Here is a 23,081-nt window from a genome sequence, read left to right as displayed (position 1 = left end):
GTAAGTGGTGCACACAGAATGAGTAATCACAGATGTAGCAAGGTTGGTGGTCAGGGCCGCCATCAGGGGGGGACAGGGGGGACAAGCGTACCGGGCCCGGGCATGAAGGGGGGCCCGGCAGCGCTGCATTTTTTTGAAGATCCGGGCCCCCCTTACAAGCGCCCGAGCCGTACGTCATTCCTCTTGAGTGCCGAATGCGGAAGTGCCGAAAAGCCGAAGCCGATGCGCCGAAAAGACCCGAAGTCACGGAAAAAGCCGAAGTCCCGAAGTCACGAAGCGCCGAAAAGACCCGAAGTCACGAAAACAGCCGAAGTCCTGAAGCAGCGCAAAGACCCGAAGTCACGAAAACAGCCGAAATTGAAGTCCTGAAGCGGTGAAAAGACCCGAAGTCACGAAAGGAGGCGAAGTTGAAGTACTGAAGCCATGAGTTCAATCCTACTGAACACCAGTTTGTGTTTTTTTTTTTTTTTAATCCCCTGGCCACCAATGTATTATTTTAATATTCTATAGGCCCCTGCCACCAATCTTTTTTTTAAAACTTTTTTTTTGGGGCCCCAATTTTTTTTTTAACTCGTAAGGGGCCCCTTGCCACCATTGTTTTTTTTTTTGGGTTAAAATTTTTTTAACTTGTAAGGGGGCCCCTGCCACAGGGTTTTTTTTTTTTTCAAAAAAAAAATAATTTTTTTTTTTTTTTTTTTTGGGGCCCCAATTTGTTTTTAACTTATAAGGGGGCCCCTGCCACCAATGTTTGTTTATTTTTTAGTTTTTTTTACATTTTTTTTTGTTGGGGCCCCAAGTTTTTTTAAACTTATAAGGGGGCCCCTGCCACCAATGTTTTTAAAAAAAAAAAAAAAAAAAAAAAATTTTAATTTTTTTTTTGGGGCCCCAATTTTTTTATAAGGGGGCCCTGACCATCAATAGCTTTTTACAACTTGTGTGGGGGGGGGTTACTTTTTTAGTGCTGATGTCTGTGTGGTCTTTTAACTGCGATGTGGGCGGGATATGGGGCGGAGCTTGGTCGTCAGTGTGGGAGGGGCCCAGGGGGCCCCAAAAATTTTGTTGTACGGGGCCCCGTGATTTCTAATGGCAGCCCTGTTGGTGGTACTGACAAACTCCATGACTACAGACCTCAGGCAAGATGGGTTGTATATAAATAATAATTAAAGTAGAAGGAAAGTGTAAATCACTGAGGGCTTTCAATTTATTAGGCACCCCCTTAAACCCTGGGCTGATACTCCTCTTCTCTCCATGTTCTGAAAGGTCCCAGGTCCCTTTTGGTCCCACTTTTGACCGCTCAACCCGCAGTCACGGGTTTGTATTGGAAAGTCCAGATTTTATCTGCACTGAACAGCTGAAAAAAGATACAATGTTTCTAACTTAATTGGCTTTTGGCCAACAGGTCCCTTGGGAGAAGTTAGACTCACAGCTTAAAGGGCAATTCACCTTCATTAGCAAAACTGTAATAAATGAAAAAACAAAACAAAAACAAAGAAATATGTTTCTGTAAATTTTGTAAAATGAACATGGTAATTAGGAGGTGTGGCCAAAAAATGGGTGCAGTCAAAAAAACATTTGCCGCGCTACATGTTGGGAGGTATGGCTATTGTTTCTCCTATTCAATGTAACTGAATGGAGTCGCAGTGGGGCAGGGATGTTTACTATTGAGTGTTGTTCTTACATCTACCAGGGAGCTGTTATCTGGTTACCTTCCCATTGTTCTGCTGATGGACTGCTGGGGGGAAAGGAGGGGGGTGATATAACTCCAACTTGCAGTAAAGAGTGACTGACGTTTATCAGGACACATGACTGAAGGCACCTGGGAAATGGACATCATGTCTAGCCCCATGTCGGATTTTAAAATTAGATATAAAAAAATTAGTTTCCGCTGTAGAAAAACAGATTTCAGCGTAGAAGTCTGCTAGAGCAGCACTTATTAACTAATATGTTTTGAAAAAAAAAAACATATTTTCCCGTTACAGTATCCCTTTTAACACAGTGGGGCTAATTTATTAACACTGTAAATTGGCAGCTGAGCAGTAACCCGTAGCAACCAATCAGTGATTAGCTTTTTCAGCTAACAGCAGGTTGAACGGTGAGGGAAAGGTGAGTTGTATGTACCGAATCAGGCACCACAGATGTACCCTGAATTCCACAAACTGCAATGAAGCGCTTTCTGCATAGAGCCTGTATTTATAAACATCTGTATTCTCAGATGTACCTTATTCAAGCAAAGGGCTAGGGGATTAGTACATACAGAATGAGTAACTATAACTGTATCCTACCTGTATAACTTTTATTATAGCTAGAACTGGGCAGCAAGTGATTGAATAACTCCAAACATTCTATCCATAGGTCACTTGTATTTATTTGCAATTTGGTGAATAATAGTTTTATTTTCATCATATGTCTTTTCTTTCTTTAGAATTAAGCTCCTCTGCTGAAGCCAAATATGATGCTTTACTCATTACGAATGTCATTCCCATATACCCTGCATTTAAAAGTAAGTACAGAAGAGCTGCTGCTTATTTTTTTAACATAACTGTGGAGGAACTACTGTATTATACAGGTATGGGATCCGTTATCCGGAAACCCCATTATCCAAAAAGCTCAGAATTACTGAAAGGCCGTCTCCCATAGACTCCATTTTATCCAAATAATCCAAATTTTTTAAAAAGATTTCCCTTTTCTCTGTAAAAATAAAATAGTACCTTGGACTTGATCCCAACTAAGATATAATTAATCCTTATTGGAAACAAAACCAGCCTATTGGGTTTATTTAATGTTTACATGATTTTCTAGTAGACTGAAGGTATGAAGATCCATATTACGGAAAGATCAGTTATCCGGAAAACCCCAGGTCCCGAGTATTCTGGATAACAGGTCCTATACCTGTAATACAAGTAAAAGCACTGGCCTTGCATTACAAGGCCAGGAATATTGATTCCAAATATGCATCATTTATACTTTGTGATGGAAAATGAAATGATCAGAAAGCTCCCTTAATGAGGGCTCATGTACCAAGATAAGCTCTAATTAGCACAGGGGCAATTGCCCATAGCAACCAATCAGCAAGCGGTTGTGATCAGCCTTTTACATATTAGAAAATGATGGAGAATGATAGAGCCAGATCACTGAAGACCTGCCCCCCTCAGGACTCCAGAGCTGCTGATGAGCCCATGCATGTACCAAGGGAGGTCTTCCCTTAATGTAATTGAAATGCCATGAATTACTCAAGTTTTTTAATCTTTCTTTTTCAACAGAAATCTGGAATTATTTTCAGAGGGTTCTGGTGAAACGTTTTGCAACAGAAAGAAACGGAGTCAATGTTGTTAGCGGGCCGATCTTTGACTATGACTACGACGGCGTATATGATACTATGGACAAAATAAAAACGTAAGAAATGTTGTCTGGGCTTTTTTTTGTGTTGGTTTTGCTCTTGTAAAAACTTATTTTTTTTAAACGTTTGAAAAGGTAAGTTTACCTTTCACTAAACTTTATTATGTTATAGATTGACCTTGCCAGTTTCTTGATTGGTATTTGTTGTTATTTGAATTATTAGCTTTCCAATTCTGGCACTTTGTGGCCTGCAAATTAAATGAAATTTCTATTTTTTAAATAAATTCAGGCCCTCTGCTGTCCATCTTTGTTACTGACTTACTAATTTTTGAGAAATTAAATGCTAACAGCCACAGTTGAAATTCCAAGCCTGACAGCTCCTAAAATAACTACAGTTTTACACCCCCCACAAATTAAAACCAGTTTTTTTTTTAGAATGTCATAGTCTGCTTACTAAAATCCCATTAAGGGTGACCTTTTATTGTAATTTTTAGTACATTTTCAATTATTTAGGCACAGTTAGAATGTTGAAAGCAAATGAGCAAATCTGATGCTATGGGTTAGTGCCCTAATGAAGGATGTTTCTGTGTTGACACAATATATGTCTGAGGGTTGAATAAGCTTAAAGGGATTTTGTCATGGCAAACCATGTTTTTTTTCCAAAACATATCAGTTAATAATACTGCTCCAGCAGAATTCTGCATTGAAATCCATTTTTCGAAAGAGCAAACAGATTTTTTTTAATATTTCATTTTGAAATCTGACATGGGGCTTGACATATTGTCAGTTTCCCAGGTGCCATCAGTCATGTGACTTGTGCTCTGATAAACTTCAGTCACTCTTTACTGCTTTACTGCAAATAAATTTGAGTGATATCACCCCCTCCCTTCCCCCCCCACAACAGCCTAACAACAGAACAATGGGAAGGTAACCAGATAGAGGCTCCCTAACACAAGATAACAGCTGCCTGGTAGTTATAAGAACAGCACCCATTAGTAAAAACCAAGGTCTCACTGCGACTCCTTCAGTTACTTTGAGTAGGAGAAACAACAGCCTGCCAGAAAGCAGTTCCATCCTAAAGTGCTGGTTCTTTCTGAAAGCACATGACCAGGCAAAATGACCTGAGATGGCGCCTACACACTAATATTACAACTAATGTAATTTAGAATTAAAAACGACACCATAAAAATCATGACAGAATCTTTTTAAAATGTGGCATAGTATATTCATATGCAAGTCTCGTTTTCTCATGGCAGGTTTGTGGATGGGTCCATTCCAGTCCCGACTCATTACTACTACGTTCTAACCAGCTGCATGGATTTTAACCAAGCGGTTGACAACTGTGACGGGCGATTATCAGTTGTTTCCTTTGTCATTCCGCACCGGCCCGATAATGATGAAAGCTGCAATGTAAGTCTTCTGCACTTTTCTGTGGATTTTCATCCAATCTGGAGTCTAAAATGTTGTCTTGTTGCTACTAGAGACTGAACTTCCATTCATATTATTTTCAGACCTTCGTCTATTCACTTTTATCGTTTAGTTGTTTTAGGGTTGGCTCCTGTGCGTCCCTTCTAAAAAAACACCACTTCCAGGCTTTAATATAGGCACAGCAAACTAAATATCTAAAAAAAAATGTATTTTGAGGGTTGCAACGTCTGTTGTATTGACTGTATAGAGCACTGGGTTTTGTCTGGCAAATCCTCCCCTCTTGGTGAAGATTGTCTGTGGTTGCTGATGTGTCTCCTGCACATGACAAAATAACTTACCTTGCAACTGATTAACCATCGTAAGCACAGAATGTTACTCTCTTATCTGTCCCCTTTATTTCACCATTCCCCATTCCCCCCTCTTGTGTTTATCAGCACCCAATGTTATTGCTCCTGTATAACAGAGCACTGTAAGGATATTTTGTGGTTCGCAAATGTGTGTTTTCTACAGTGTCCCTTCTGTTATGTGACCCTGAGCAAATATTTCCGACATTTAACGAAACAGTAGTGCTCACTGCTGTTCATTTTTATCCAAGATTTAAAAATCAATATTACATTTCTGAATGACCCCATTTTAATATGGAACCAGTATCCACCCTTAATGTTTTTTTTTTTTTTTTTGCACACCTAATATATCGCCCATGTGCCTTAGACAGAAGTGTTTTTCCTCCATTTCTTCTGCTGGATGGATGTGCCCCATGTGCCATTAGCCTTAAAGGATAAGTAAACCTTAAAAATAAGTGAATGTAAAATTGATGAAGGTGCTATTCTAAGCACTTTGCATTGTACATGCATTATTTATTTGTTTTTAATTCCAAGATATTAAAGGATCCATGTACTGTTAACATCAATGAATTTAGTTACAGCAGCGCCACCTGCTGGTCATTTTCTGACCAGTCTTACCACCAAGTAGTCAAGGAAGTTGTCGGGAGAAGGAAAGAGGCTGCTTTGATGTTTTTCTGGTTAGGAAAGATTTGGGAAAGGTTTCTAATTTTTTTTCCAAACCAGAAGAACATCAGAGCAGCCTCTTTCTTTCTCCTGACAACTTCCTTGACTACTTGGTGGTCAGACTGGTCAGAAAATGACCAGCAGGTGGCGCTGTTGTAACTAAATTCATTGATGTTAACAGTACATGTAACCTTTAATATCTTGGAATTAAACAAAAAAAATAATGAATTTACATTGCTAAAGTGCTTTTCATCAATTTTACATTCACTTATTTTTAAGGTTTACTTATCCTTCAATATTCAAGTCAACCTAAGCAATATCCACACAAGGAACCTTTCCAATGCCACAAGTAGATATTGGGTCCATTGTGAATGTTGGTAGTCAGCATGCTGATCATTTAACACTGGGTGTGCCACTATTTAAATTGTATTGTTCTTTATATGATGCCAACACATTTATGGTGAGATTGCTCATCATGCATTTCAGTCCCTGTCCCAGTGAAGTCCCTGTCACATTCGCCTTTGTGTGCGATATTCCAGAAATGATTTTTCCAGTTATTTTTCCATTGCTGCAGCCCCCTCAAATGGACTTGTGATTGCAGTTTAGAAGTGGATTTTAAGTTGTCAATTTGCGTAATATTTTTAATGACTGCTTTATTAGGAAGCACTGTGTTACCATGTTGTTAGAACTAGTCTAGAATATGATGATGGGCTCTGTAGATCCTAATCTTTGTGCTAATTGTAGCCTTCTGATTAGGGATGTAGCGAACGTCGGAAAAAAAGTTCGCGAACATATTCGCGAACTTGCGCAAAAACGCGAGCGGTTCGCGAACGGTTCGCGAACCCCATAGACTTCAATGGGAAGGCGAACTTTAACATCTAAAAAAAAAATTTCTGGCCAGAAAAATGATTTTAAAGTTGTTTAAAGGGTGCAACGACCTGGACAGTGGCATGCCAGAGGGGGATCAAGGGCAAAAATGTATCTGAAAAATCTGCCTGTGTGTGCTTGGAAGAGATAGTGTAGGGGGAGAGCTGTTAGTGATTTCAGGGACAGATGATAGTAAGTTTGCTGGCTAGTAATCTGCTTGATACTGCTCTGTATTGGAGGGACAGAAGTCTGCAGGGATTTGAGGGACATTTTAGCTTAGGTAGCTTTGCTGGCTAGTAATCTACTGTTCTCTTTAAACAACTGCCATACGTTGACCTTGTAGGCATTGTTTGCCCAGTTTTTTTGGACGCAGCCACTGAAGCACAGTTGCCAGAAAAAATATGCCATATAAATGCTGAAAATAGTCATTTTTCGCCATACGTTGACCTTGTAGACATTGTTTGCCCAGTTTTTTTGGTTGCAGCCACTGAAGCACAGTTGCCAGAAAAAATATGCCATATAAATGCTGAAAATAGTCATTTTTTGCCATACGTTGACCTTGTAGGCATTGTTTGCCCAGTTTTTTTGGTCGCAGCCACTGAAGCACAGTTGCCAGAAAAAATATGCCATATAAATGCTGAAAATAGTCATTTTTTGCCATATACGTTGAGTCAACGTATGGCAAAAAATGACTATTTTCAGCATTTATATGGCATATTTTTTCTGGCCTCTGTGCTTCAGTGGCTGCGGCCAAAAAAACTGGGCAAACAATGCCTACAAGGTCAACGTCGTTGACCTTGTAGGCATTGTTTGCCCAGTTTTTTTGGCCGCAGCCACTGAAGCACAGAGGCCAGAAAAAATATGCCATATAAATGCTGAAAATAGTCATTTTTTGCCATACGTTGACTCAACGTATATGGCAAAAAATGACTATTTTCAGCATTTATATGGCATATTTTTTCTGGCCTCTGTGCTTCAGTGGCTGCGGCCAAAAAAACTGGGCAAACAATGCCTACAAGGTCAACGTCGTTGACCTTGTAGGCATTGTTTGCCCAGTTTTTTTGGCCGCAGCCACTGAAGCACAGAGGCCAGAAAAAATATGCCATATAAATGCTGAAAATAGTCATTTTTTTGGTCGCAGCCACTGAAGCACAGTTGCCAGAAAAATTATGCCATATAAATGCTGAAAATATGCATTTTTTTGGTTGCAGCCACTGAAGCACAGAGGCCAGAAAAATTATGCCATATAAATGCTGAAAATATGCATTTTTTTGGTTGCAGCCACTGAAGCACAGAGGCCAGAAAAATTATGCCATATAAATGCTGAAAATATAAATTTTTTTGGTTGCAGCCACTGAAGCACAGAGGCCAGAAAAATTATGCCATATAAATGCTGAAAATATGCATTTTTTTGGTTGCAGCCACTGAAGCACAGAGGCCAGAAAAATTATGCCATATAAATGCAGAAAATATGCATTTTTTTGGACGCAGCCACTGAAGCACAGTTGCCAGAAAAAATATGCCATATAAATGCTGAAAATAGTCATTTTTTGCCATACGTTGACCTTGTAGACATTGTTTGCCCAGTTTTTTTGGTTGCAGCCACTGAAGCACAGAGGCCAGAAAAAATTAAACCAGTAGGGTTTGCACCCTAGTTTGTAACGGTGGCGGAGGGAGGAGGAGGACGCTAAAGGACAGCTGTGTGTGGAGTCATGAGGCTTGAAGAGAAGGACAGCTGCATAGAAGTCAGAACAAGTCTTCCGGCGTGCAGTAACCCTCCGAGATCCACCCCTCATTCATTTTAATAAAGGTCAGGTAATCGACACTTTTGTGACCTAGGCGAGTTCTCTTCTCAGTTACAATCCCTCCTGCTGCACTGAAGGTCCTTTCTGAGAGCACACTTGAGGCTGGGCAAGACAAGAGGTTCATGGCAAATTGTGACAGCTCTGGCCACAGATCAAGCCTGCGCACCCAGTAGTCCAGGGGTTCATCGCTCCTCAGAGTGTCGATATCTGCAGTTAATGCCAGGTAGTCCGCTACCTGCCGGTCGAGGCGTTCTTTGAGGGTGGATCCAGAAGGGTTGTGGCGCTGCCTTGGACAGAAAAACATTTGCATGTCTGACGTTACAGACTGGCCAAAGGGCTTTGTCCTTGCAGGTGTGCTCGTGGCAGGATTACTGGCACCTCTGCCCCTGGAATGTTGATGAGTTCCTGAAGTGACATCACCCTTAAAAGCATTGTACAACATGTTTTGCAGGCTGGTTTGTAAATGCCGCATCTTTTCGGACTTGTGGTATGTTGGTAACATTTCTGACACTTTATGCTTGTACCGAGGGTCTAGTAGCGTTGCGACCCAGTACAGGTCCTTCTCCTTAAGCCTCTTGATACGGGGGTCCTTCAACAGGCATGACAGCATGAAAGACCCCATTCTCACAAGGTTGGATGCAGAGCTATCCATCTCCGCTTCCTCATTATCAAGGACTGCATCATCCACGGTCTCCTCCCCCCAGCCACGTACAAGACCAGGGGTCCCCAAAAGGTCACCACTAGCCCCCTGGGAAGCCTGCTCCTGTTGGTCCTCCTCCTCCTCCTCCACAAAGCCACCTTCCTCCTCTGACTCCACTTCTGGCACCTCTCCCTGCGTTGCAGCAGGTGCCTGGGTTCGTTCTGGTGATTCCGACCAGAAATCGTGCGCTTCCAGCTCCTCGTCACGCTGGTCTACAGCCTCATCTGTCACTCGTCGCACGGCACGCTCCAGGAATAAAGCGAAGGGTATTAGGTCGCTGATGGTGCCTTCGGTGCGACTGACCATATTTGTCACCTCTTCAAAAGGTCGCATGAGCCTGCAGGCATCGCGCATAAGCACCCAGTAACGGGGGAAAAAAATCCCCAGCTGTGCAGATCCAGTCCTACCATCCAGTTCAAAAAGGTACTCGTTGACGGCCCTTTGTTGTTGCAGCAGACGTTCCAACATAAGGAGCGTTGAATTCCAGCGAGTCTGGCTGTCAGAAATCAAACGCCTGACTGGCATGTTGTAGCGCTGCTGAATGTCAGCAAGGCGTGCCATGGCTGTGTAGGAACGTCTGAAATGGGCCGACACCTTTCTGGACTGGGTGAGAACGTCCTGGAATCCTGGGTACTTGGAGACAAAACGTTGGACTATTAAATTTAACACATGTGCCATGCAGGGCACATGTGTTAAATTGCCTAGTCTCAACGCTGGCAACAGATTGCTTCCATTGTCACACACCACTTTTCCGATCTGCAGTTGGTGTGGGGTCAGCCACCGATCGGCCTGTGACTGCAGAGATGACAGGAGTACAGATCCGGTATGGTTTTTGCTTTCCAGGCACGTCATCCCCAAGACAGCGTGACAACGGCGTACCTGGCACGTCGAATAGCCTAGGGGGAGCTGGGGGTGCACAGGTGTGGAGGAGGAGAAGGAGGACCCAGCAGCAGAGTAAGAAGAAGAAGAAGACGAGGTAGAGAGCGATGGAGGAGTAGAGGTGGTGGCAGAACCGCGTGCAATCCGTGGCGGTGACACCAACTCCACTGTTGTTGTTGAGCTACCCATTCCCTGCTTCCCAGCCATTACCAAGTTCACCCAGTGGGCAGTGTAGGTGACATACCTGCCCTGACCATGCTTGGAGGACCATGCGTCAGTAGTCATATGGACCTTTGGCCCAACACTAAGTGACAGAGATGCGGTAACTTGGCTCTGCACATGTTGGTACAGGTGTGGTATTCCCTTTTTAGAAAAAAAATTGCGGCTGGGTACCTTCCACTGCGGTGTCCCAATTGCTACAAATTTGCGGAAGGCCTCAGAGTCCACCAGCTGGTATGGTAAAAGCTGGCGGGCTAAGAGTGCAGACAAGCCAGCTGTCAGACGCCGGGCAAGGGGGTGACAGTCAGACATTGGCTTCTTACGCTCAAACATGGCCTTCACAGAAACTTGGCTGGTGGCAGATGACTGGGAATGGGAACAGGTGGTCAAGGTGGAAGGCGGAGTGGAGGGTGGTTCAGACGGGTCAAGGAGAGCAGAGGTAGAGCAGTAAGATGCTGGACCAGAAGGAGTGTGGCTTTTAGTTTGCCTGTTGCCTTTGAGGTGTTGCTCCCAAAGTGCTTTGTGCTTGCCGCTCATGTGCCTTCGCATAGAAGTTGTACCTATGTGGCTGTTGGGCTTACCAAGGCTCAGTTTCTGACTGCACTCATTGCAAATTACAATGCTTTTGTCAGAGGCACACACATTAAAAAAATCCCACACTGCTGACTTTTTGGAAGTGTGCGATCTGGCGGTAACAGTAGAAGTTGGCGGCATTGGCGGCAATGGCGGGTGCGTTGGCCGGCTGAACACAGGTGCCGATACATGTTGTTGCCCTACTGATCCCTGCGGGCTGTCCTCCCTGCTTCTTCTAAGTCTTATTCTCCTACTGCCTCTCTGACTCTCCGTCTCTCCATCTGAACTACCCTCCTCTTGCTCTCTTCTACTAGGCACCCACAAAACATCAATCTCCTCATCATCATTCTCCTCAGATGCATCAATTTCTTCTGACACATCACAGAAGGAAGCAGCAGCGGGGACCTCCTCCTCATCACTCATTATGTCCATCTCTGTCGTGTTCTCTGCCAGAATTAAATCTGGTGTAAGGTCCTCATCTCCTTCATCTTCTTCTGGCAATAATGGTTGCGCATTACTCAGTTCAAGAAACTCATGGGAAAATAACTCCTCTGACCCCAGTGAAGAAGGGGCACCGGTGGTGGAGGAAGTGTTACGTGGGGTGGCCATAGCAGTGGAGGATGAGGAGGATGTTGTGGTAAAGTTAGAAACGGTAGAGGATGGGGTGTGCTGTGTAAGCCAGTCAACTACCTCTTCAGCATTTTGGGAGTTCAGGGTCATTGGCTTTTTAAAACTGGGCAATTTGCTAGGGCCACAGGATTGCATAGCAGCACGGCCCCTAGCACGGCCTCTGCGTGGCGGCCTGCCTTTGCCTGGCATTATTTTTTAAAAAACAACAACAACAAAAACTCAGTTGGTTTTTCTGGAAACGATAATACACACAGCTAGATGGCGGGTTGAAGAAAACAGTGTGCAAATAATGCCTACAAGGTCAACGTATACACTACTACAGCGGTGGATACGGATTACGTAAAATATATTATGGCTGCTTGAAAAAAGTCACTCCGGTGTTTTTTCTGGAGACGGTAATATTATGGATATTTAGACAGAATGTGAACAAGGTCACACAGCTAGATGGCAGGTTGAAGAAAACAGTGTGCAAATAATGCCTACAAGGTCAACGTATACACTACTACAGCGGTGGATACGGATTACGTAAAATATATTATGGCTGCTTGAAAAAAGTCACTCCGGTGTTTTTTCTGGAGACGGTAATATTATGGATATTTAGACAGAATGTGAACAAGGTCACACAGCTAGATGGCGGGTTGAAGAAAACAGTGTGCAAATAATGCCTACAAGGTCAACGTATACACTACTACAGCGGTGGATACGGATTACGTAAAATATATTATGGCTGCTTGAAAAAAGTCACTCCGGTGTTTTTTCTGGAGACGGTAATATTATGGATATTTAGACAGAATGTGAACAAGGTCACACAGCTAGATGGCGGGTTGAAGAAAACAGTGTGCAAATAATGCCTACAAGGTCAACGTATACACTACTACAGCGGTGGATACGGATTACGTAAAATATATTATGGCTGCTTGAAAAAAGTCACTCCGGTGTTTTTTCTGGAGACGGTAATATTATGGATATTTAGACAGAATGTGAACAAGGTCACACAGCTAGATGGCGGGTTGAAGAAAACACTGTGCAAATAATGCCTACAAGGTCAACGTATACACTACTACAGCGGTGGATACGGATTACGTAAAATATATTATGGCTGCTTGAAAAAAGTCACTCCGGTGTTTTTTCTGGAGACGGTAATATTATGGATATTTAGACAGAATGTGAACAAGGTCACACAGCTAGATGGCGGGTTGAAGAAAACAGTGTGCAAATAATGCCTACAAGGTCAACGTATACACTACTACAGCGGTGGATACGGATTACGTAAAATATATTATGGCTGCTTGAAAAAAGTCACTCCGGTGTTTTTTCTGGAGACGGTAATATTATGGATATTTAGACAGAATGTGAACAAGGTCACACAGCTAGATGGCGGGTTGAAGAAAACACTGTGCAAATAATGCCTACAAGGTCAACGTATACACTACTACAGCGGTGGATACGGATTACGTAAAATATATTATGGCTGCTTGAAAAAAGTCACTCCGGTGTTTTTTCTGGAGACGGTAATATTATGGATATTTAGACAGAATGTGAACAAGGTCACACAGCTAGATGGCGGGTTGAAGAAAACACTGTGCAAATAATGCCTACAAGGTCAACGTATACACTACTACAGCGGTGGATACGGATTACGTAAAATATATTATGGCTGCTTGAAAAAAGTCACTCCGGTGTTTTTTCTGGAGACGGTAATATTATGGATATTTAGACAGAATGTGAACAAGGTCACACAGCTAGATGGCGGGTTGAAGAAAACACTGTGCAAATAATGCCTACAAGGTCAACGTATACACTACTACAGCGGTGGATACGGATTACGTAAAATATATTATGGCTGCTTGAAAAAAGTCACTCCGGTGTTTTTTCTGGAGACGGTAATATTATGGATATTTAGACAGAATGTGAACAAGGTCACACAGCTAGATGGCGGGTTGAAGAAAACAGTGTGCAAATAATGCCTACAAGGTCAACGTATACACTACTACAGCGGTGGATACGGATTACGTAAAATATATTATGGCTGCTTGAAAAAAGTCACTCCGGTGTTTTTTCTGGAGACGGTAATATTATGGATATTTAGACAGAATGTGAACAAGGTCACACAGCTAGATGGCGGGTTGAAGAAAACAGTGTGCAAATAATGCCTACAAGGTCAACGTATACACTACTACAGCGGTGGATACGGATTACGTAAAATATATTATGGCTGCTTGAAAAAAGTCACTCCGGTGTTTTTTCTGGAGACGGTAATATTATGGATATTTAGACAGAATGTGAACAAGGTCACACAGCTAGATGGCGGGTTGAAGAAAACAGTGTGCAAATAATGCCTACAAGGTCAACGTATACACTACTACAGCGGTGGATACGGATTACGTAAAATATATTATGGCTGCTTGAAAAAAGTCACTCCGGTGTTTTTTCTGGAGACGGTAATATTATGGATATTTAGACAGAATGTGAACAAGGTCACACAGCTAGATGGCGGGTTGAAGAAAACACTGTGCAAATAATGCCTACAAGGTCAACGTATACACTACTACAGCGGTGGATACGGATTACGTAAAATATATTATGGCTGCTTGAAAAAAGTCACTCCGGTGTTTTTTCTGGAGACGGTAATATTATGGATATTTAGACAGAATGTGAACAAGGTCACACAGCTAGATGGCGGGTTGAAGAAAACACTGTGCAAATAATGCCTACAAGGTCAACGTATACACTACTACAGCGGTGGATACGGATTACGTAAAATATATTATGGCTGCTTGAAAAAAGTCACTCCGGTGTTTTTCTGGAGACGGTAATATTATGGATATTTAGACAGAATGTGAACAAGGTCACACAGCTAGATGGCGGGTTGAAGAAAACACTGTGCAAATAATGCCTACAAGGTCAACGTATACACTACTACAGCGGTGGATACGGATTACGTAAAATATATTATGGCTGCTTGAAAAAAGTCACTCCGGTGTTTTTTCTGGAGACGGTAATATTATGGATATTTAGACAGAATGTGAACAAGGTCACACAGCTAGATGGCGGGTTGAAGAAAACACTGTGCAAATAATGCCTACAGGGCAAATAATGCCTAAAAGGTCAACTTATACACTACTACAGCGGTAGTAAAATAAAAAAAAGTAAAATAAAAAAAAAATGAATATTAAAAAAAAAAAATTAAAGTTGGTGCTGCTGAACTACTAGGAGCAGCAGATTAGCACACCAGTCCCACTCCCCAACACTGCTAGACTAATAGCACTGGGCTCTTATAGTAGTAGTAGTAGTAGTAGTAAAACAACAAAAAAATAAATAAAAGCAGTCCTTACAAGGACTACTGTTATTGCAGCAGTCAGCAGATGAGATCAGAAGCAGGACAGCTGCCCACTGCAGCTACATACAGAGCACTGCAGTAGAAGGTAGATTACTAGCCAGCAAAGCTACCTAAGCTAAAATGTCCCTCAAACCCCTGCAGACTTCTGTCCCTCCAATAACAGAGCAGTATCAAAACGATTACTAGCCAGCAAACTTTCAACTGTCCCTGAAATCACTAACAGGCAGCAGCTCTCTCCCTACACTATCTCTTCAGCACACACAGGCAGAGTGAAAAAACGCTGCAGGGCTTCGGTTTTTATAGGGAAGGGGAGTGGTCCAGGGGAGAGCTTCCTGATTGGCTGCCATGTACCTGCTGGTCTGGGGTGAGAGGGCAAAAAAAAGCGCCAACAATGGCGAACCCAAAATGGCGAACGTCGCGCGACGTTCGCGAACTTCCGGCGAGCGCGAACACCCGATGTTCGCGCGAACAAGTTCGCCGGCGAACAGTTCGCGACATCTCTACTTCTGATTGCCCATCTCCACTCACGCTTCCAGATCTTTCCCACCCAACTGAAGAATGCCTGGTATGTTTAGTAAGACAGCCATCAAGCATTAAGCACTGTTTGAGAGTTAAGTCTCTTTAGAAAATTATTTTCCAGACACCTCAAGTTTTTCCAGCTTTGCCCTGTGCTAATTCTGGATCTGTTCTAGATGCTGAACTGCAAGAAGCCTATACCAAGCCATTTGACTTTGAATTGCTTTATGACTCCTGTAGGACTGTCTCTGGTTTCATCATATCTCCTACATTGTTTACCTTTATGGAGAGGGAAGACTGTACTCCTTAAACACAGGATTATATGTATGCCTTGAGGTGTCCAGATGTTACCGTAGATGTTATTGACTATTAAAAGTTGTTAGTAATAGTTTACCCTCCCTTAAAGAAGAAGCAAACCCAAAAATTGAAAAGTCCCTATCCCCCTCCTTTATCCCTCCAGCCTAAGTGTTACCCTGGGCAAATGGCCCTTACTTTTTACTTACCCCTCAGTGCAGATTCACGCACCGGAGTTCATGGGCGCCATCTTCAGCCGCTTCGGTAATCTGCTTCTGCAATTTTCGTGAGTTTTGGCGCATGCGCATTTGTTGCGAAATAGAAAATTGCTCCAACTGCTCATGCGTCGCTCCGCTGGTCTCATTCCGAAGATTACCTAAGAGAGGTAGATGGCGCCCATGAACTCTGCCGGACAGAATCTGCATGGGGGGGGTAAGTAGAGACATAGAAACATTTGCCAGGGGTAACACTTAGGCTGGGGGGAGGAGGGAGGGGGGGTCTATGTAGGATAGGAGGTAGGGGATTTTTCAATTTTGGGTTTGCTTCTCCTTTAAGAATTTGGCATACGTCTAGCCAACGTTTTATGGGCTTACAAGATTCCATGCGAGCTATTAACTGCTTGAAATTCAGTTTTTCAAGCAGCCAGTCAGTCAAACTGCCCTAGACATAGTGAAGCTAGTGAGCTCAAATGGCCTCTGGTGGCCAGACTTATGGCTGTTTGCATTTAGTTTGTTGTTGGCAAACTGCATTTGCTCAAGAGATTGCTATAATGGCAAATAGTCTTCTCATGTTATTTTATTGTATGCCTCATTGGCCTGGTGGAAAGACCAAGATATTTTCAGGAAGCATCTAAAGCAACCTCTCTATCCGTTATCTTTTAAAGTGAATACAAAGTTAACCTTGAAATCTGTGTTCTTCCGCCCCATAGAGTTCAGAGGAGGAGTCCAAATGGGTAGAAGACCTCCTGAAGATGCACACCGCACGCATCCGGGACATTGAGCTTCTCACAGGCCTGGACTTCTATAGAAAGACCAACCGCAGCTACATAGAAATCCTTTCTCTAAAGACACATCTGCATACGTACGAGAGTGAGATTTAACTCCGGAGAAATAATCTTTTGTTGGGATCTTCTCTCGAGTGGTGTACATTTTTTATATCGGAATTTTTTTTTTTGGTTTTGTTTTTTGTATTTATTAATTTTTAAACCAGGACACTTAAGTATATAAGTATTTTAATCCTTGTACCTAATTGTCAATGTTTAACCCATGTTTGTTCCTCTAATGTTATTTAGATGTCTGGTTTTTTTTAGGAACTGTTTTTTTTTTTTTTTTACCCTGCAGTCGGCGTAGGCTCATTCATGTCGCTGCAGAATTTCTACCTGCACTGGGAAGTTTTTGTTTTCTTGTGCATCGCTGATCTATTTGTAGACATTTTATTATATAATGAAGTACTGAACCTATATTAACTGGAAAGTGTACGTCCAAGTGTATTTATGCTGTATGGAATATTGCAATGTCGTGCATAATAAACCACACCAATTTATTTTTAATGTTGTCTCTGTTGACTGTGCATCACCCCCCACCCCATCCCCCATTGGAACCGCTGTAAATAAATCCCACGTATGCAGAACATTGTGATGGTATGGGGCAGAAATGTTGCGAGGGCCCACGATGACTCTCTTCTATTGTCCGTTTCCTTGTTTGTAAAAGTCATTAAAGCATTGCCAATGTTCAGCTCCTACTCCCTATGAATGTGTGTTTTATTTAAGATTTCTGGGTTTATTTGGAACTGTCTCCTTTCCTTTACCCATTATTCAAAATTCTATATGGCCTACAGTATATTGCAAGTGACAATGATATTGCTGAAAAATATAGTATCACTATGCCTTTAAACCGCTTATTTGCTCTAGAGCAGGGGTCCCCAACCATTTTCACCCATGAGCAACTTTCAGATGTAAAAAACGTATGGGAGCAACACAAGCATGAAAAATGTTACTGGGTTGTGATTGACTATTGGTAGCCCCTATGTGGACTGGCAGCCTACAGGAGACTCTGTTTGGTAGGAAACCTCATTTTTATGCAACGAAAACTTGCCTCTAAGCCTGGAATTAAAAAAGAAACACCTGCTCTGAGGCCACTAAGCGCAACATCCAAGGGGTTGGAGAGCAACATGTTGCTCACGAGCTACTAGTTGGGGATCACTGTTCTAGAGCATCAATTTTATTGCACTGGCTGTAGGGCCAGATTTAATACATAGTAACAAAGTAAGTTAGGTTGAAAAAACCTTTTAAGTCTATATATAACCTGCTTAACTAGTAGTTTATCCAGAGGAAGGCAACAAACCCCATCTGAAGCCTCTCCAATTTGCTTCAGAGAGGGAAAAAATTCTTCCTGACTCCAAGATGGCAATCGGACTAGTCCCTGGATCAACTTGTACTATGAGCTATCTCCCATATCCCTGTATTCCTTCACTTGCTAAACACCATCCAACCCCTTGGTAAAGCTATCTAATGTATCAGCCTGTACAACTGATTCAGGAAGAGAAATCCACATCTTCACAGCAGAACCTCCTTTCTTCAAATGGGAACGGGTGACCTTGTGTCAGCTGGAAAGACCTACTGGTAAATAAAGCATTAGAGAGATTATTATATGATCCCCTTATATATTTATACATAGTTATCATATCACCCCTTAAGCGCCTCTTCTCCAGCGTGAACATCCCCAATTTGGCCAGTCTTTCCTCATAGCCAAGATTTTCCATACCTTTTACCAGCTTAGTTGCCCTTCTCTGTACCCTCTCTAATACAATAATGTCCTGTTTGAACACTGGAGTCCAAAACTGTACGTCATATTCTAGATGGGGCCTTATTAGTGCTCTATACAGTGGAAGAATGACCCCCTCCTCCCGTGACTCTATGCCCCTTTTAATACAACTCAAGACCTTATTTGCCCTTGATGCTGCTGACTGGCATTGCTTGCTACAGCCAAGTTTATCATCTACAAGGACTCCAAGGTCCTTTTCCATAATGGATTTGCCTAGTGCAGTCCCATTAAGGGTATAAGTGGATATTGCTACATCCCAGGTGCATGACTTTACATTTATCAACATTGAATCTCATTTGCCACTTAGCTGCCCAGATTGCCAGTTTGTCAAGATCATGTTGCAAGGATGTCAAACCCTGGATGGAATTTATTGGGCTGGATAGTTTTGTGTCATCTGCAAACACTGATACATTACAACACCCTCCCCTAAGTCATTAAGGAACCCCTGAGCATGGACAGAAAACAAAGCTAACCTTACAAGCAGGCTTGATTTAACTAGTCCAACATAGTTTTGAGTTTGGGAATCCATTATCTATGATGTAATCGTTATACAAACACTCTCATATCCCCCTAACTCAACCTTGGGGATCTGTGTGGGCCATACAAAAGTCAGCACAGCCAAGTTGTCCCAGATCAACAAAGTTTTTCTGAGAGCTACTAAATAAATTCCCGAATCATTGCATTTGGCACCAGAGGGATTTGTTTTTGTTTAAGCAAATGGCCAACGTAAACAAAATATTTATGCGTTTCTTAAAACTGCATCAGGGAGGGTCTTATATATTCCCAAAAGTACAATACTAATAATAATATTAGACCACCTAGTATCCTGGTGGGCCTGACTTTTATTCCATGTTTGTAATGTCTAGCCAAGTGTGTGAAGTCAGAGGAGGTTTAGGCAGTTGTTCATATGGTGGTTGATGGCTCAAACAGAGATAGAACATTCAATGGAAAGTTTGTTTGGAAGAAGAATTCTATATTTAAAGCCTTTTGTTTGAAATCTAGTGCTGTAAGGACATGTTTATATTAAGCCCACAAGGGAATTAGAAAGTGATACTGAATGGAACATGAAAGCCTGTGGCAGGAGTGTAACCAATCACCTCTCTGACTGGGATTACAAATCCGGAACTTGTTATGTTTAGAGGCTCAGATATATTACACATATGTACGTTAGGTCAGACCTACATCAGAGCACAATCCCTCTTGGAAGGTGGACTCAGTCTTAGAAAATGTTATAACTGGAATGCAGTATTTTCCATCAATAAATTCGCCAGGCGCAAATTCACTGTGAATTTCCACGTTTTCCCGCCAGCGAATACATTTGTGAAATTGCTGCGAATATTAACCCGCATGAAAAAAAAATTTTGACGTGCGTTGGAAAAGTCAACATTATTCAGATGCCCATTGACTTTAACGCCGGCGTCAAAATTGACACGGTCGTCAAAAGTCGCATCACAAATTTTTTGCTGTTTCGTGACTTTTGCTGGAAATTTTTCAGTGAAACGGGACAATTCACCCATGACTATTCTCCTGCTTTAATAGGGGCAGCAGAGAACTTGATTGTTCCCCAGTGCCCCCTTGATGGTGGCCTAGTATCTAAGTGCACCTGCCACGTATTCTGGGCTCTCGGCCAAAAGCCAATTAAGTTTTAGAAAATTTGTATCTTTTTCTGGCCGTTCAGTGCAGGAGATGAAAGAGAAAGTCAGGACATTACAGTAAAAATCCGGGACTGCAGGCTGAGCTGTCAAAATCTGGATTGTCCCGTGAAAAACAGGACAGTTGGGAGGTATGGTATAGTGGTGCTTGGTGCCGCTCGATACCTCCTGCCAAACATTCTGGACTGACGCAATGGAATACTGTACCTTCTGCAACCTCCAGACCAGGCAGAAACTCCAGGGTTCCCTCAGCAGTGTCAGCGACCCTACAGTTCAGTTGTGCATACATCACTCCCAAATCAACCACTAGAAATGACACCAAGCAGTGCAGTTGTGTTCATCATTGTGGTGAATCAGATGCAACTGAAGTAGGAGCAGTGCAACTGTATAAAGAGCATAGTCCCTTTGCGACTGCGCCGACACCAGAATTTTATGGAAAAATGCTGCATTGTAGGGGAAAAAAAATGATAATTTTGCTCAAAATTGTATCTTGCTCACTGCACTCACATGTTTTACTCAGCTCCCCCAAACCTTTCTGTTTTATTGTTTTATATGTTGAACCTACTGTACCAGCAGAGAGGTTCAGCACTGCAGCCCTATAACAATTATGATCCAGAACTTTAAAGTTGCCCCCAGCTGCTCCCCATCATCTTGTTATTTTGTGTGTCAGTGGCACCGCACATGCTCAGTGGGCTCTGGGCTGTTTTCAGTTATTTTCAATTTGTCCAATTACTTTTGAGTCCCTGAAATGAAGTGATTGTGTTAAAAAAAAGGGCAGGATCACGAGGTTTATGGGAGATTAGGGATCTCATGAGTTTTAAGATTATTAGAATGTAGAATTTAAGGGAGGATAATGGGTTAAATGATATGGCAAACATTGCTACAACGAATGGGGGTGAGATTATAGGACAACGATATGATGAGCAACACCATGATTGGTTACATGCTCAGAGAATTGACACTTAAGCAACATATGTAGCATAGCTGATAAAACCTAATGTCTTGAATCAAATTATAGTTACTGAGTGTCTTGCTTTTAGGGCAGGACTCCACGGACGATTCCGGCGCAATCCGGCGTGCTGTGAAAAAACGCAGACGCCACATCGGATGCAACGTAAATAAGGTAAGTAATTCTATTGTCGGATTGTGTCACATTGTTGATGTGACGCGACACAATTGTCGGATGCAGACGTAGCGTGCAGCGTCTGCATCCGACAGACGTGTCACGTCACATCAGCGCTGAGACACGCGTCAGATTGTGCCGGAATCATCCGTGGAGTCCTGCCCGTAATCTTTTGATTTTAACTGTTGCTAGGTGCACAATACAGAAACTTTTTATGAAACTAACAAAGAGCTTTGGTTATATAAATTGTCATTGAACTTGTACAAGATTTAGTAAGAGGATATTTGATGGGTATTATGTTTTCAGTAGTCGCCTCGGTGTGACATACGATCAAGCAGATTAAATGTCATCATCACTGCTGTTTCCCGCCAGATCAGGTAAATATTGCTTGTTAAATGTTCACCAGTTACTTTGAGATAGGCCTGAGGGCCGGCTGAAACGTCAGTCAGCAACTCTGGAATAAAATAACTGTTTCATTTTAAAAAAGACCTGAGAGTGTGCAATTGGAGTGGTATATATATTTATATATATATATATATATATATATATGTGTGTGTGTGTGTTGAATCTACTGGGGGCATCTTGGGGGACATAAATGTTCCTTGCTAAAGGGCTGTGGTAGCATTTGCTGGAACAAAACCCCAAAATGTAGGTTATATATCTAAACTATTTACTGAGTTTTGTTTCTGTTTTAATGTAATACAAAAGGATTGGGAGACACCTAGTGGTCACATGATTCACATCCTATCAATTTGTTTTCTTTTTCTGATCATCGGACTAAAAATGAGCACTTTCTCCATTTTACTCCTTCGGATATTGAACAAAATGACTCACATGTTTTTGGGTTCTTCCCCTTTATCAAGTGTGATGGAGAGCTCTTCAGCTCCGTTTAGCCCTTTTCAGTCTAACTGTGATGTTCTTTGCTTGGCTGCCCTCCAGCTCCAACTCCCTCATAAGTCATGTCCAATATCTTGCACTGGGCATTATTTACTAACCTCGAATGTATCTTTTGTTAAAAAAAAAAAACACAACCAAACTCCAATGCCCAATTTGACCTTATTTAGCAATTATTTGACCTTATTTATTAAATGTAAAAACTCGAATTAGTCTGATCAGGAAAAAATATAATAAAATCGTGCAAAAACCGGAATAGTACGATTTTTTTCTGACTTTGCCCGAAAAAACAGAATTTTTTAAATTATTGGGCTAAACCCAGCGCAAATCATGATATCTTCAAATTGGGATACAGTAGGTGCCTCTCCCATTGACCTCGACAGGTCTGCGATGACGGATTTTTTGGCTTTTTGCAGCATCGGGGTATAATAAATCTCAAAAGGTTTTTTTTTCACTTAAATTTAGTTTTTGCTCCAAAAAGCCAGATCCGATAAATTTGTGGTTTAGTAAATAACCCCCTTAATATGTTATAGAATGTCTTAAAGGGCATGTAAAGAGAAAAAAATAAAATCCCATTTTTACTTTCTTTAATGAAATAGAAACCTATCTCCAATATACTTTAGTTAAAAAATGTGTACCGTTTTTATAAGAAACCTGACTGTATGCAATGAAATTCTCCCTTCATTTACTGCTGTGGATAGGAATTGTCAGACGGTCCCTAACTGCTGAGTAGGGAAACAATCATACTTATGAACAGCAGGGGGAGCCCCAGTCTTACTTCCCAGCCATGCAGAACTCAAGCAGCTTTGTTTATGACGATCCCTAAGCAGCCCAGACCACACTGAGCATGTGCACAGTCTTAGTCTTGCAAAGATGTAACAAAGTTACAAGAAGGTGACCCCCTGTAACCAACTTTGAAAGCATAAATTATTTGTTTGATTAGGCTTGTAGTGCAGTAAGTTCATGTTTATATTTAGTATACAAAATACAACATTT

The 23,081-nt window shown here is 42.0% G+C and overlaps 1 protein-coding gene across 3 annotated transcripts in view; it reads left to right on the top strand.

Moving 5' to 3' along the window:
• The window catches only part of enpp2.L (ectonucleotide pyrophosphatase/phosphodiesterase 2 L homeolog), a 69,430-nt gene extending 52,096 nt beyond the window's left edge, over positions 1 to 17,334 (top strand). For 2 of the 3 annotated variants that reach the window (XM_018266730.2, XM_018266731.2), the window contains 4 exons: positions 2,423 to 2,500; positions 3,261 to 3,393; positions 4,593 to 4,746; positions 16,523 to 17,143. In XM_018266730.2, the coding sequence (XP_018122219.1) occupies positions 2,423 to 2,500; positions 3,261 to 3,393; positions 4,593 to 4,746; positions 16,523 to 16,693 (536 nt within the window). In that variant the 3' untranslated portion in view covers positions 16,694 to 17,143. 3 annotated transcript variants of the gene reach the window in all.
• The last annotated feature ends 5,747 nt before the right edge of the window (positions 17,335 to 23,081 follow it).

This window comes from Xenopus laevis, chromosome 6L (genome assembly GCF_017654675.1).
Source record: "Xenopus laevis strain J_2021 chromosome 6L, Xenopus_laevis_v10.1, whole genome shotgun sequence".
Classification (NCBI taxonomy): Eukaryota; Metazoa; Chordata; class Amphibia; order Anura; family Pipidae; genus Xenopus; species Xenopus laevis.
The sequence above is the reverse complement of the archived record's forward strand: the minus strand, read 5'-3'. Positions and strand labels throughout refer to the sequence as shown.